Here is a 14,691-nt window from a genome sequence, read left to right on the forward strand (position 1 = left end):
TAGGTATGTTTTGGTAACAATAAAAGGGCAAATCAAGGACAAAATATTTTGGTAAAATAGTACGCACCCAACAGCATAAGATAAAATCATTCGAGCCCTACCATGTGTGTTTGCGAACGAAAACAATTAGACAATCAAATCAGTGTCTCTTAGATACAGGCATGTGAGATCTGAGCTGTGTGTAAACGAGTGGCGGAATAATTGTTGGATCTCAAGTGTTCTTCCAAAAGAACAAGTCTTTTTTTTAATTTTTTGAAAACCTTCTTTATGGTTTTTTTAATTATGTATACATTGATGTTTGCATTTGTGCCATACCAACACCAATCAAAAATTTTTTCTTTCGAAAAGTAACATTCGTTAAGCAAAAAATAGTTACAGGCCTATCCAAAAGAAAGCAAAGTAACACAAATTATATTAAAAAAATTCAGAAACACAAACGCCCAACCCAATAAACAAACAAACAAAATCTAAAACCTTAATCTCTATCTTCCAAGCGCAGATAGAAGATGGAAGAAAAGTATGTCGGGACTTTTCATCCACTTCGTTGGGAACTTTTTAATAAGGTACAACCGTACAAGTGCTCCATATGCAAAACAAACGTCTCTTACATTTGGCATATTTAGGCAAAAATACATTGAAGAATTTGATCACTGATTCATAAAATCTATAAGTTTATCTTTTGCTAAATTTTAAGACTAAATTGCAAAAAATAAATATTATTTCTCCTTCTTACTACTCATAATTTATACCTCAATTTTTTCTCCTACCTTGATCATAGACTAGATGTGTTAACTAATCTATATAGTAGACGCTATATATATCACCATACATACTAGTATGGATTTATAAACGTAGGAAGTTGAATTTTTTTGAACTATTTTCATGAATGATAGGAAATTAATTTTTATTTATTTTCATAGATGACTCTGTTACATTTATATATATTTTATCAACTTCTGGCATAAGTATCATATATGGTGACATATAAATTTTCTTCTAACTATTTTTCATGAAAGTGGTTAAATATTTATATTTAAATAAAAAAAATCCAGAACCTTAATTAAAATTTAAAATAAGAAAAATTGGACTAAATCCAACAACAATTCAAATTTTCAGACCTGAATCAAAGTACCCCAAATAAGGATCAACACATATTTAATCTATGAGTGAGCAATCGATGATAACATATCTATTTTTGTTACAGTACAACGAGTTATCTTTTAAAACTGGGTCATATATGGATATGGTCGGTGCCATACAATGGAAATGGGATACATATGTTCAGTGAATCATACTGTCCTAAGCTTCCAAATAGATGCCACGTGTAACAAGTCATCACAACTTACCTTATCTATTGTCCACCTAAACTTTCGGTCCAAATTAAGAGTAAGATTATATAGGAGTTATATAGGAGTTGCCACCTGGTAACTTGAAAGGATAAGCTGCACGTAACTTTCACTACTCCACCTGCTTTGGTCGTAACTCGCTTACAGATATAACAAGCACTGTGAAGATAAGCCTCCATGGCCCAAATTTTTTGCTTAGCTGCCTGCATGAAATCCATATTTATTGTATATAAAAATATAATCAGTTTTTTAGGTCATACCATATTTCTATTTGTATTCATCTGGAACATGATCAGATTTCGAAAGACACATTCGAAAGACACATTAGTCTTGTCTTGTGATTTCGCCTCTATCTTGAACATGATCAGATTTCGAAAGACACATTAGTCTTGTCTTGTGATTTTAACGTGGCAAGCTCATAAGAGTTTTCTTAATGTTGATGGTTTGAGTAAGCACAAGTCAGCGTTACCTCAAGCGCAATACAATAATGGTGAATATGAATTGACGCCACTCAGATTTTGTCTCCACTCTCCAGTCGACTTTGAAACGCCAAGTCGAAACCAACAGAAAACTATTAAGTATTCTAGAAAATACCGACATGATTAGCGAAGTCAATAGGATAATTAATAGATAATGCTTAATTATTCAAGGATAAGTAGAAATTCTTACTCAAAATTCTTCGTGTTCGAATTATATAGTTTTGTGTTTGTGATCATAACTGTTCATATTATAGATGGTTTTGTAAAGATTACCTAAAATTAATTAAAACTAAGATCATTTAGATTATTGTAGCAAATACATAAACGATTCGTAATACTTTTACCAATCCGTTCATCTACTTTTATACAATTCGATGACTAAACAACCCTTTTTTAATTGATTTTTTGCAGAGACAATCTTGATAGAGTGATTTATAATATTCAAAATCCCGACTATAAACACAAAGTTTTATAAATCAGTAATGAACAATTTTGAGTAGAAGCACTCCGACTCATCTTTTGAGTACCTAAATATTGTTTTAATCAATGTTGTATATATACTACATATCCTTTTTCGTTGGAGAAAATTTACATGTATTCGTTTTGCATGCAACATCTTTATCGCGTATGTTGCATGCAACATCTTTATCGTATATGTTGCATTCAACTACAACAAATGCGTACGCGTGTTTTCGCTATTTTCGTTTACTGTACGTGAGTCTTCAAAATATGTACCAACAATAAATTAAACTTTTTGTTGTGTGGATGCCGGTACCCCACTTGTCCATCGAATTTTGTAGGTGGTCTTGGCCTGAGGGCCTCGTCCCCTTCTGTGTTGAGTTGATATGCGGATCCCTTTTCGGAGTAGTGTAATTGTTTTTCACTCGTCTTATGTGCACCGTGGTGGCTCTGTTTGTTTTGGCTAGATTGGTCTTCGCCTTTGTGCGGTGCGTTATGTCGTCTGTCAATGATGACTTGATGTGGCCTCGCTACTCAGCGATGACCATTGTTGTTGTCTGTATTTCTCTATTGCGACTATCGTGTATTGTGACAAATCTGTAGTGGTGGAACTTGTGCGTTTGGCAATTGTGTGTTCGTGCTTGTGGTAGTATACTAGAGGTTTACTCTTATTTGTCTGTCTGCGTAAATTCACTCAAGATCAATTTATTGATCACTGGAGCTTTGTATCCACTAACACCCTTGTAATTGTTTGTGTTGATTAATGAAATACCACACTATTGTTTCTTGTAAAAAAAAATTAAAAAAAAAAAAAAAAACCTTTCTGTTGTGCGTTGGGCAGCATTTGGAAAAAATAAAGTCATCCAATCAAAAATATAATATGCTCCTCAGAGGCTTACCAATTTACGGGCAAAGACTTTATGCTCATGAATCAATTAGTTCCCTTTTAAAGTACTTTTAGACGAAGTTTATGATTGGTGGGTGAGTACGTGTTCCGTTCTTGATTGAGATGCGGGTTCTTTGGTAATGTTTTTTTTTTTTCATTAAACATGTCAAAGAATCTGCATCTTGACCAAAAATGAAGTATTCAATCAAGAATGAAGTTCTTTGGCATGTTATTTTGGCTGGAAAAAGAAAAAAATATATATAGATCACAATCAGAATATAGAAAGGTAAGGGATATTCGTTGCGTTCACCTTTGGATTTTGGAGTTTGAATTGAAAAACAAATGGTTACTTTATATATACTTGTACAAGATGTTCACTTCATTTTATGATATATTCTTTGAGAAGTGAACCTTAAAACCATATCGTTTTTGCCATCTTGATCTTAATATCTAATGGTGGTCGAATTTTATGTTCCACTATTTTATGCTCCAATTATTACGCACGTAGTTTACTAACTGTTGTAAGTCAAATACATTAAGTTAGGTTTGTCAAATTTTTTTCGATATATTTAACTTCTGAGTTACGTATGTAAAAGTAAATTAGACGTTTTTCAAGTGTAAAAACACCATATGCATTCCTCGATCTCAAGTGCTGAATCCGTTAAAATTACGGTGGAGTGCAATTTGTCCTTGAATTGTAACAATTAGTAAACCACGACGACTAATTACCACATACTGAAACTACACGAACGAAAGTGAAACTTTGCCTGAACTACAACCATAACCGTACTTGGGCTATGCTAGGCTCATTCATCTTATGGCCTATAAAAACCCAGTACTAAAGCTGGGCCGCTGGTATGGGCTTAAAAAGAAAGAGATGGTGGCCGAATTGGACCTTTAAATTGGTGATAGCGGCATTTACCAAAAACACAGCGACCTAACCTTCGCCCACACTTCCACACCAGCCCTACTGTGGATTATAATTAAAAGGAAAACTAATGAAAATGACGTGAAAACTTTGAGTTTTAACGATAAAGACAAAATAAAGGGTAAAATAAATAGTACCATGATTGATTTTTTAGTGTCAAAATGTGATTTTTCGTTAAAATAAACAGTATCGAAGTTTTTTTTATTAAAATTTCCTATATTAAATTCATCGGAACTGCGAAGAGGGTGCTTCTAACATAAATACGAGTAAACTGTTTCGGTCAACTTTGCCTAAACTTTGATCAAAATATTGTCCAACCAGTCTGTACATTTATAAATAAATAAGTACCAAATTAGTATCTTTTTATTTTCTAGAAATATAACCATAGATAAGCAGAATTTGAAAATGTGGAATTTAGATTCTTTACAAATCTCGAAGCCTAGAGCCAACGGGCTGTGTAATTCGGACCGTTTAAGATAGGAAAGATTTGAATTTTTAGTTTGTGCGAGATAAGCTAACAAAATAAACTAATGAAGACCATAAAATTTAAAATAAGTAGTTTGAATTATTTGATCTATCAGAGCCTGACTGCAGAATTGGATCTTGATTAAAAATTGTGTAGCTATTAAGGCTTGAATTGGATAGGGTTGATGTTAAATGGCATCTGCCGAATAAGAGTTTTGTTAAGTTAAATTTTGACAGTTCATGGTTGGGAACAAGGCGGCGGCGGAATTTGTCTTAAGGAATCATAATAGGCAGTTTATTGGAGATGACTTCTTAAATCTGGATGGTGCTACTATTTCTGAAGTAGAGGCTAGGACTCTCAGAGAGGGCTTTCTTTTTGCTCAAAGGAAGGGCTATACTAAGATTATGGTTGAAGGTGACTCTAAGTTGGTCATTCAGTCAGTGTTGGACCGAGATGCAACGTCATGGAATTTGGTTCCTATTATTGAACATATCAAGTGGACAACGACCAATTTTGATTGCATTGACTGGAAACATATTTTTAGAGAGGCTAACTTTGTGGCAGATGCCTTTGCTCGCTAAGGCCGTCTTCTTATTGATTATCATATTTGGGATCATTGTATTCCTTCATTTGTTCTTCATGCTTTTTTGTTTGATTATATATAGAGAATAATTGTATTCGAGGGTTTTCTTTTGAATATATTTTCTTGTTTAAAAAAAAAAAAAAAAAAAAAAAAAAAGACCGGGTTGATGTGACAACACAAATACAATTAGGGTTCATGATTGAAATCCAAACCAACCTTCAGCTCAACCAATCAACTAGTTCACTTGGATTTATTGAGAAGAGATTTTTCAGTATGACCGTTAGACGAGATGGTATATTACGTATTTCTATATAAATGATGGATTATGTGTGTTAAAAGATTAATAATTTAAAAATTAAAAATTTTCACTATTTATATAAAAACACGTGATATACTATCTGTATTCTCATTACAACTAAAACTTTATCCTTATCGAGAACCAAAAGCAACCCTTCACTTGGAACCCTGGTTTGAACTCGAAAGAGCAGGGGTTCAATTAATTTGGGTTAAAATGTCCATGAAAATTCGCCAATTAGGGTTTATCTGCCCAATAAAAGACATATACAGCTCTATCTTTCTCTGTTGAATCTTTTATGCAGAGGCAGAATCTGCAGGAGATCAACTGTGGGTTCCAGTGACGTGATTGGATGGATCGTGACTCTTTGTGCATTGCATGGGATCCTCAAAATGTAGGCCCCTTCTCCCTGCTGACCTGTACCATAAACCATCATCCAGATCCTCACGATCCTAATAAAAACTCTCATCCAAGATCCAGACGTACCTACAACAAATCCACACCCTTGAGTGTTCTTGCTCAGACGTGCTGATCTCGGAGAATATATCAACCCCACCTTCCACAACAAGGAAGAATTTCAAAGTCTGGGCTATCTACTGTACCCAGAAAACAGATAACTTCCGGTTAAACAAGTCGGTGGGATTAAGAGTAATTGTGATGGAAAATCAAAGGTATCTAGACTTCCTGAAGAAGAAGATGCAAGGAGAAAGAATAAAACGAAAAATGGTTTGGGTGGTTTTCCTCTCTGGAAATGTTGCAAGATGATTAGAAGCGCTTCTTTTCTGGTTCAACATGTAATGATTAATTTAATCATGCACAAATTAACTGTTAACTGAAAACATGATTTATATATTTATTAAATAAACATGGATAATGCTTGATAGATTATTTTTAAGAGTTATGTTAGGGAAATAAAATTTTAAAAACTAAAAGACATAAAATTTCATAATTGATTTATTAATTACACGTTGATAAACGTGTTTATTCTTATTGATTACATGTCATTTAATTTGTAAATTTAGTCTCCCTAGCATTACTTAAATTTTAAATAAAATTTTGTAAATCAAATGATATGATTTTTTAATAATTGAATTATTACTTAACCGTTAATTAACATGCTTATTTCTGATTCCTGATACATCATTTGATATACAAATGTTTGAATTTATTAGCCAATCTTATGACTACCATAGTGACGTAAATGTTATTGTAATAGTGCATTATCAGTGTGGAATATCATGATAAAAGATCATATAGAAAAGTCTTCTTGTTTAATGATAAGAATTTATTCCGAACAGATTTACTGTAGCATCTCATTCTAATAAAAGAATGTAAAGTAAGTTTTCAACGGATGACACTATATTATTTATCTATTTGTTTATTATAAATATTATTCAAATAGAAGAATAAAAGTTTAAAACTATTATAAAAATTAAAAAAATGAAGTTTCTAACTAAGAACGCACGAAAGAAACATCAAGACTTTATCTACTAATACATTAGACTACTTACAAATAATGGTGCATAATTGAGTCGATACTCTGCTTATTTGTTTTATGTAAGTTATTCTTAGGTTGAAGTTGAAACCAAAATACATAGCATGCCGTTGAGTGTGGAGGTAATGATGGCCCTAACTGTCGTAGGCCTGGCCTGAGCTCTTGCTTTTCCTTTTGACACAAGACAGTGACATACCCTTTTACCTTTGTGCGATTGCGTGCAGCTCTGTCTCTTGTTTAAGCAACTTGAAGAAATAAATATCTGCATAGAAATGGATAAAGTAAGAGCAAGTGAGTTGGGAATTTGTGAACCATCAAAGCGGAAAATAATGAACTTTCCCCTTGTCTTTTTGATTTTTTCCATTTCAATCCCTAGATACAGGCTCTGTCTAGTAACTCAACCAAACCAAACCAAAAGGTAAACCCTCTTTCATTTTTTATTTTTTTACTTTTTACTTTTTATTTTTTATTTTTTTGCAATAATTTGATGAGTTTTTCAATTAGGACCACTTGACATGGGGACGCTCTTCAATGTAAAGAGTAAAGAATCCAACTAAGCAAACTACTTTATTGCATTCCTAACTATTTCTTCCTATAAGACCCATTCAAGGGTTCGAGTCTTCAAAAACAGTGCCGGCCTTAAGAATTTAGGAGTCCTAAGCGAGCCTTTGAAGTGAGATTCTAGAGTTCTTTGACTTCTAACCCTTTGTACATTGATATGTGTAAAAAAAATTCAGTTTAATACATGAAAAGTCTATTACATCAAATATCATAAAAAATTAATATATATAAAAGAAAAAGATATAAAACATTACTCAAATATTACCCGTCTCGTGTTTTTAGATGCAAATGTACTTATTAAGTTTACATAATCTGATTTTTCAACCAATTCAAACTGAAAGAGAAGTCCATACTACGTCAAATTCCAATCATTTTTCTATTATTACAATGTTATTACATTCAATAAATAAATGAATGGTTGAATTACAGAGATAACATCTTACATCTAGGGAAAATATTAGAGTGAAAATGATAGTTATTTTCGTATATGAACCAAAGCAGATGAGGTGGATTTGAATAATTTATTATATATTATATAATAATGGTAAATGGACGAAAGTAGAAAATGTGATGGAAACTTTTGCAAATAATGGTAAACGCGGGTGTGGGTGTCCAAAAGTGAAAAACCACAATCGTCCAGTCCTCGGAACTGAAACCCTATTTGTCTTGCACCCAACGATTCACCGACTCTGTCCCGACCCTCTCCCCACTCACGGGGATTTGTTGCCAACGGTTCAGTTTTTTTTTTTTTTTTTTTAATTTTTTGGGGACCCTTGTTCAGTATTTACCATTTGTTACCAACTGTTCAGCATTTTTCTCACCATCATAGTTAATGTATGCTGCTCATGTATTTAATCATCTAATCACGTGTCATTTCAGTTAATTTTTTTTTAAAATTGATAATATTTAATGTGAAAGTTAACTAAATTTGAGTAAAAAAATACTGACAAATAATCAGGTGTATAATAAACATACACTATGATTATAATGGTGAACAAAAATGCTCTTCAATTTTTCCTGTTATTTTCAATATTTACTATTTGTGACTTAAGACCTCATAAATACAACTCATTTATAACCCCATATTATTCTTTTCTTTTGTATTAGAAGCGGTATACTACGTTAAAAAAAATGAACTCAAATTAGAAAGAAAAAAAAAAATATTAACCACCAAGATAATACATCAATGACAATTTAATTTAAATAAAACATTTATGCTTCAAGAACCAAGTTTGGATATAATATAAATCTTCTGCATTTTAAATAGATGTGTCTTAAATGTGAATACATATTAAATTTATGATAATAAAATTGTAATTAAGTTTATAAATACAATTAATAATTATGGCTACAGAGAAACATCTATTTTGGTTACAGAAAATTTGACCTTGTTTGGACACCTATGTTTTTTTCTCTTACAAAATCCCGTTGTGAAATATTATTTATTAACACCAGAATTAAAATACAAATAAAGATGTAATGTTATTTGGCAAGGGTCATTTTGAATCTCAATAAAAATAAGGATATGATATTCAAACATTTCTTTTTACTTTTATGATATTTTTTTGGTTTTCAACGATCATATTAAATGAATTAAAAAAAATCAACAAATAAAAATTAATAAAGCATATGTAAAAAGTAAAAAAAAAAAAAAAAAAAAAGTGAATAACACATTCTTAAAAATAATGAGGAGAATGGAGGGTGCATGTGACAGAGAGAGAGAAGCTGTTGAAATTCAGTCTGTCGAGTCTTTGTTCTTTTTCCATTTCTTTGTAATATTTAACGTTAAATCACATCACATCATTTCTAAATTATAGCAAAAGACCCATGTGCGTTTCTTTTGTTTGCTTTTGAGGACAATTAAAAAATTCCCAATAAAAAAATAAACAAAATTAAATTCAGAAGCATCTCTTTCCCTCTGCTTCCAGCCTTCCTCTACAAGTCGTAGGAGACCAAAAATATAAAATTCACTATTTTTATTTGTTATTTTGGTCAAATACACTGCCACTTCCCACCAAACCCCCAACAGCTTAAAGAGTGAGAAGAAAGAGTGAGAAAGTGAACTTTCTTACCATCCAAACAGAATTCTCAGCTTAAAGAGTGAGAAGAAAGAGTGAAAGAGTGAGAAGAAAGAGTGAGAAAGTGAACTTTCTTACCACCCAAACAGAATTTTGAAGAATGACCAAAGAAGAAGACTTTAAGCTCCTTAAAATCCAGGTCCTTCTCTATTAACCCACATTCTTGTATATTCGTTTATATTATTGTTTTTATTCAGACGACAAAGTTGGATGTTGGTCTTTTTCTCAAGAATCTTTGTTCTTGTTTTTGTTGCTTTGTTTCCCTTTTTTTTATTTGAATTTTTACAGACTTGTGTTCTCAAAGTGAACATTCACTGTGATGGCTGTAAGCAGAAAGTCAGGAAACTCCTTCAGAGAATTGAAGGTACTCACTTTTTTGTGTGTTCTTGTATTTAAATTGGTGACCAACTTAGTAGTTGCTACCACTTTTCTCTTTCCGAAAGCATATTATTCTAAGATTTGTTTGGTTACTTGGAAAGTATGCCAGGAAAATGAGTAAAATTTAAGTAAAAAGATTTGACCTTTGATGAATTTAGTAATTCCAGCACAACTTTCACTTTAGTATGCAAAAAATAATCGAACTTTGATGAATGTAAGAGTAATTTTTGCATTAATTTCTCACTTCTTTCCTCGAGATGTGATCTTCACAGTTCACACCCAATTCTCTTAACAGTTTTACCCTGTCCTGCATTTCTAATTCAACTTTCTTCCTTTTCTTTTAACCTAATTTACCTACAGGTGTTTACCAAGTGAACATAGATTCTGATCAGCAGAAAGTTACAGTTTCTGGAAGTGTGGATTCTGAAACTTTGATCAAGAAATTGCTCAGAGCTGGGAAACATGCAGAGCTCTGGTCCCAGAAATCCAATAACCAAAGCCAGAAGGAAAAGAACAACTGCATCAAAGAAGACAAGAACAACAACAAAGGGCAGAAACAAGGCATCCTCAAAAGCCAGCAAAAATTTCCGTCTTTCGTCTCCGAGGAAGACGATGACTCCTTCGACGATGTGGAAGAAGACGATGAGGACGAGCTGCGGTTTATCCGGGGGATGCTCAGGCAGCAGCAGCAGCAGCAAGCAAATGATGCAAAGAAAAATGCTGGAGTGATCAATGCAGCAGCTTCCAACAACGAGAAGATGATGAACAATGTTGGAATTGTGAATGCCGGGAAGAAAGGCGGGCATCCGAATGAGAACATGAAGGTGAATACTGGCGGGATTGATCCAAAAACAATGGCTGCCCTGAAGATGAACGCTGCCCAAATGGGCGGCGGAAACATCAATCCCAGCGAAGCGAAAAGAGGCAACATGAATGACCTGAGTGCGATGATGAATTTAGCAGGTTTTCATGGAAATGGTGGAAATGCTGCTGCAAATGCTGCTGCTTTGGGGGCAAATCCCAATGTTCTTGGAGGGTTTCAGGCTCATGCAAATCCTAACGCAGCAGGGTTCCCCGGTGGTGGATATTCTACCGGGCAAAGTGGTCAATTCCCATCTTCCATGCTGATGAATCCAAATGGGTACGCCCACCCATCACAGATGATGAACATGCAAGCTAGGCAAGCAGCAATGCAGCAGCAGCCACAGATGATGTATCATAGGTCGCCCTTGGTTCCTCCTAGTACCGGCTACTACAATTACAATCCTAGCCCTGGCCCTAGCTTTTACCCTGCAGCCGCCGCATGCCCCTACGGTGGTGAGCCTAGTTACAGCAGCAACAACCCTGCTGCTCATATGTTCAGTGATGAAATCACAAGCAGCTGTCCAATAATGTAACTTCATCATCAGCAGGAAAAAACGAATATGTAGAGGTGTAGGGGAAGAGAGAATGTCGTTTCAGATGAAGTTCTCGGTTTTATTTAGTGGGTTGTTAGGATGTTGGAGTGATTATCACTCGTCTGTGTAATGTATTGTCTAGTTTTTGGGATAATGTTTCCGTCTCTTGTTTTAGTTCACGTCTTTGTCGCAGTACTGGCTTTAATCCAACTATCCTAGTAAATAATCTGCTTTGTTCTTATATTTTCGTATTTGTAGTTTCGTTCTGTTAGTTTTTCAATAGAGAAGCTCCAAGAAAAGACGTGGAGAACATGAAGCTAAAATGGACAACGTAAAATCGAGTTCAGTGACGTTATATGGTTCGTACAGTCTTTTTCATTTAGTAGTAAGACTTTGTTGTAGTTTTTCTATCAAGATGTACATGAAAATAGATTGAAAATTAAACTTAATTGACGGAGTTGACTAATACAAGGACGCAAAGAAACTCCAATGATGACGCTAAAGATAAATGATTATACACACAAAAGTGAAAAACCGATTAAACGATTGACACTATCATTGCATTTTGACCTAAATAATCCGTTCTTCTATGGAAGTGATTTCCCAAACATTATTCTTTCCTTTGTATACTCTTGTTTACGTCTAGGTCGAATAATCGCGGAATAATCAAAAGAGTAACGAGACATACATAAACAAGAAATCTTTATTTCTAAATCATGGGAGCTTGGGTATTGAGGTTTTGGGTCAGTTGGGAAATTAGATGAAGTTTTTTATGCCAATGGGGACAAATGTGGCATTGGATGATGCATTTGTGGTCAGGGAGGACTGATGGGTGTGATGATATTTGTGCAGAGTTGGGAACAGATGGGTTGACAATGTCTAGTGGTGTAAATATACTATTTGCCGCATGTACCAGATTTGCATGCGTATGTCACGTGCGTCTTTATTTTTAAGTGCTATAAAGTTGTTAACCGACAGGACCACAGGGTATTTACAATTCTCACTTGTGGCTGTCGTACTAAGTGTTATATTTTTTTGTATCATAGCATGACATATCGATTTGTGTTCTGACTTCTGAGGGAAACAAAATCTCCCAAACTTGTGAGGATGTTGATCAATGAGGAAGTAAGTCATAATTATATGATATATCCCTTCGAAAGTGTTCGTGGAATAGCCAAAAACGCTTTTTAAATGGTAAAAAACTTCATAAAAATGTTTGTCGGAAAAATACTTTCAGGTTCTTTTTAGAAGAAGTTCGGAAAGAACTTCCAGCTTGGATTTTTGTTAACAGAAATGCTTGAAATAAAAACGCATATGAGCATAACTGCTTTTTATAAAAGCAGTTCCAAACGGGCTAAAATAATTCTATATGCTAGCGATTTCGATTAGAATATGGGGGTGGGGTTTGTGTTGTTAAACGGCCTTTGTTGAACTTCGCTCAAAGGCCTGTTAGAATATTGGACCGGTTTTCTATCTAAAGCCCGACCCGAGGCACATGATCACGACCCGTCCTGTTAGTTACTGGTACCAAAGTTTTTTGAAATAAAACTCCGCACATGGATAGATCCATGGATCCTGACCAGATACCAACGCTATGTGAAACCTAGATGGCTAACTTGTGGACGTATTCGGTCAGATTTAGTAGTGCGCCCACGTTGATCCGTCGTGCAACGCCTTGTCATTGTCTGTTGGCCATGGAAGCAAATAAACTAAGTTGAAACACATTATTTTAGGTTACAAATTGGTAAGGTTTCCACCATCAGATATAAATTTCTTCGGCACGGTCAGTATTTCTTTGGAAGTATCGGAAAAACCAAGGAATCATATGGACGAGAGTGAAGTCTAAACTTCACCTCATAGATTTCGTCGATATTTCTGACATATCGTTTAAATATTAGAGAAATACTTTTATTTCGTCTAAACCAGTATTTGACATTCTCTAAAATTTCATTTTAAATTACCACAATCTCCATCGAAAGCAACCGATATCAGGTTTTGACTATCATATATACATTGGCATAAGTGCTTTTACACCGTGGAGGTCCACAAGGTTTGTTAATTCTTCCATTAAAGCACTCAACTCGGACCTTCCCCCACTAAACAGATGTAAACTTGTCAAATCATTGAGCACCAAAGAAAATAATGGACTGTAATGATGAGCAACATTTAAAGTTTGAACACATTTATGTTGGATAGGATATGTTAAATTAAATTGGACATGAATCATGTCTGTCGTTTGGGATATGGATTCCAAAATATGTGGGATTAAGAAACCCAACCCTTGGACATGGGGGTATCCGAGCCAATTCAAACCAGCTTACTAACAAGCCTTCCCATGCAAATTTGTCAGGCTATAGCGTTCAAACTTGTGCAGGTGCATTCAGGTCTTATGTAGAAATATACAATTATTTATGTACTGATCAGATCAAGCGTCAGAAATGCCGATTTAGATTTGTTCCAAAGAGAGAAGTGTGAAAGAATGATATTACTAGAGTTTTGATTGATTTATTTTTATAGTGGAATACAAGACTTATACGATACAAATAAGATATTTTAGAAAGTCAATTCTATGAGAGATCAATACACGATTTACACTAATCTAATCCTACAATTAAGGAGATCAAATATTCTAATTGATATTGTCTTCCAATATTCCCTGTCAAGGTGGAGTGTGAATGTCAAAAACATGCATTGTGCTAAGAAGGGATCGGAATGTAGCTTGGCAACTAGTTGCTAACCAATAGGGATGTAAGCCTTCTTAACTCGAGACTGAATCCGTTCACAAACAACATGGTAGTCGGTTTCTACGTGCTTGGTACGCTCATGAAAAAATCGAATTAGCAGCCATGAAAAAGGCAACTTGATTATCACAATATAACTTTGTTGGTCCAAGATGATCAACCTGTAGATCAGCTAATAGAAACTTCATCCATGTAAGCCTACATCCATGGCATGATACTCCGCATCAGTCGAGGACCAGGAAACGGTGGATTGCTTCTTAGTTTTCCAAGACACAAGTGCACCTCTAAGGAATATACAATAAACTGTGACATACCTTCTCATTATAGGACATCAAGCCTAGCCCGCATCACAATAACCTCTCAACGTCAAGTTTCCCTTCGACGGAAAAATGAGGTCTTGTTCAGGTGCACCCTTTTAAGAAGTACAAAAGATGAACCGTGTCGAGATGGGGCATTCTCGGTTGTTGCATAAATTGACTGAGTATATGAATTGAAATTGATTGCATCATCCTAATTTTGAGCCGTAAATCCAACACATTGTAAGATGCTAATTCATCCCATAGTGCAATCAATTTTGTGTACTAAATTGAGATTGATTG

The 14,691-nt window shown here is 34.3% G+C and overlaps 2 protein-coding genes across 2 annotated transcripts; both read left to right on the forward strand.

Moving 5' to 3' along the window:
- Positions 1-4,803: 4,803 nt before the first annotated feature.
- Positions 4,804-5,145, forward strand: LOC137736384 (uncharacterized). Its single transcript, XM_068475660.1, has one exon. The coding sequence runs from the start codon at positions 4,804-4,806 to the stop codon at positions 5,143-5,145; it is 342 nt and encodes a 113-aa protein (XP_068331761.1).
- A 4,384-nt stretch (positions 5,146-9,529) lies between these two features.
- Positions 9,530-11,577, forward strand: LOC137737128 (heavy metal-associated isoprenylated plant protein 37-like). The gene is made up of 3 exons (XM_068476514.1): positions 9,530-9,715; positions 9,865-9,940; positions 10,315-11,577. The coding sequence occupies exons 1-3, from the start codon at positions 9,677-9,679 to the stop codon at positions 11,349-11,351; spliced, it is 1,152 nt and encodes a 383-aa protein (XP_068332615.1). The 5' UTR covers positions 9,530-9,676; the 3' UTR covers positions 11,352-11,577.
- The last annotated feature ends 3,114 nt before the right edge of the window (positions 11,578-14,691 follow it).

Source organism: Pyrus communis, chromosome 6, assembly GCF_963583255.1.
Source record: "Pyrus communis chromosome 6, drPyrComm1.1, whole genome shotgun sequence".
Taxonomy (NCBI): domain Eukaryota; kingdom Viridiplantae; phylum Streptophyta; class Magnoliopsida; order Rosales; family Rosaceae; genus Pyrus; species Pyrus communis.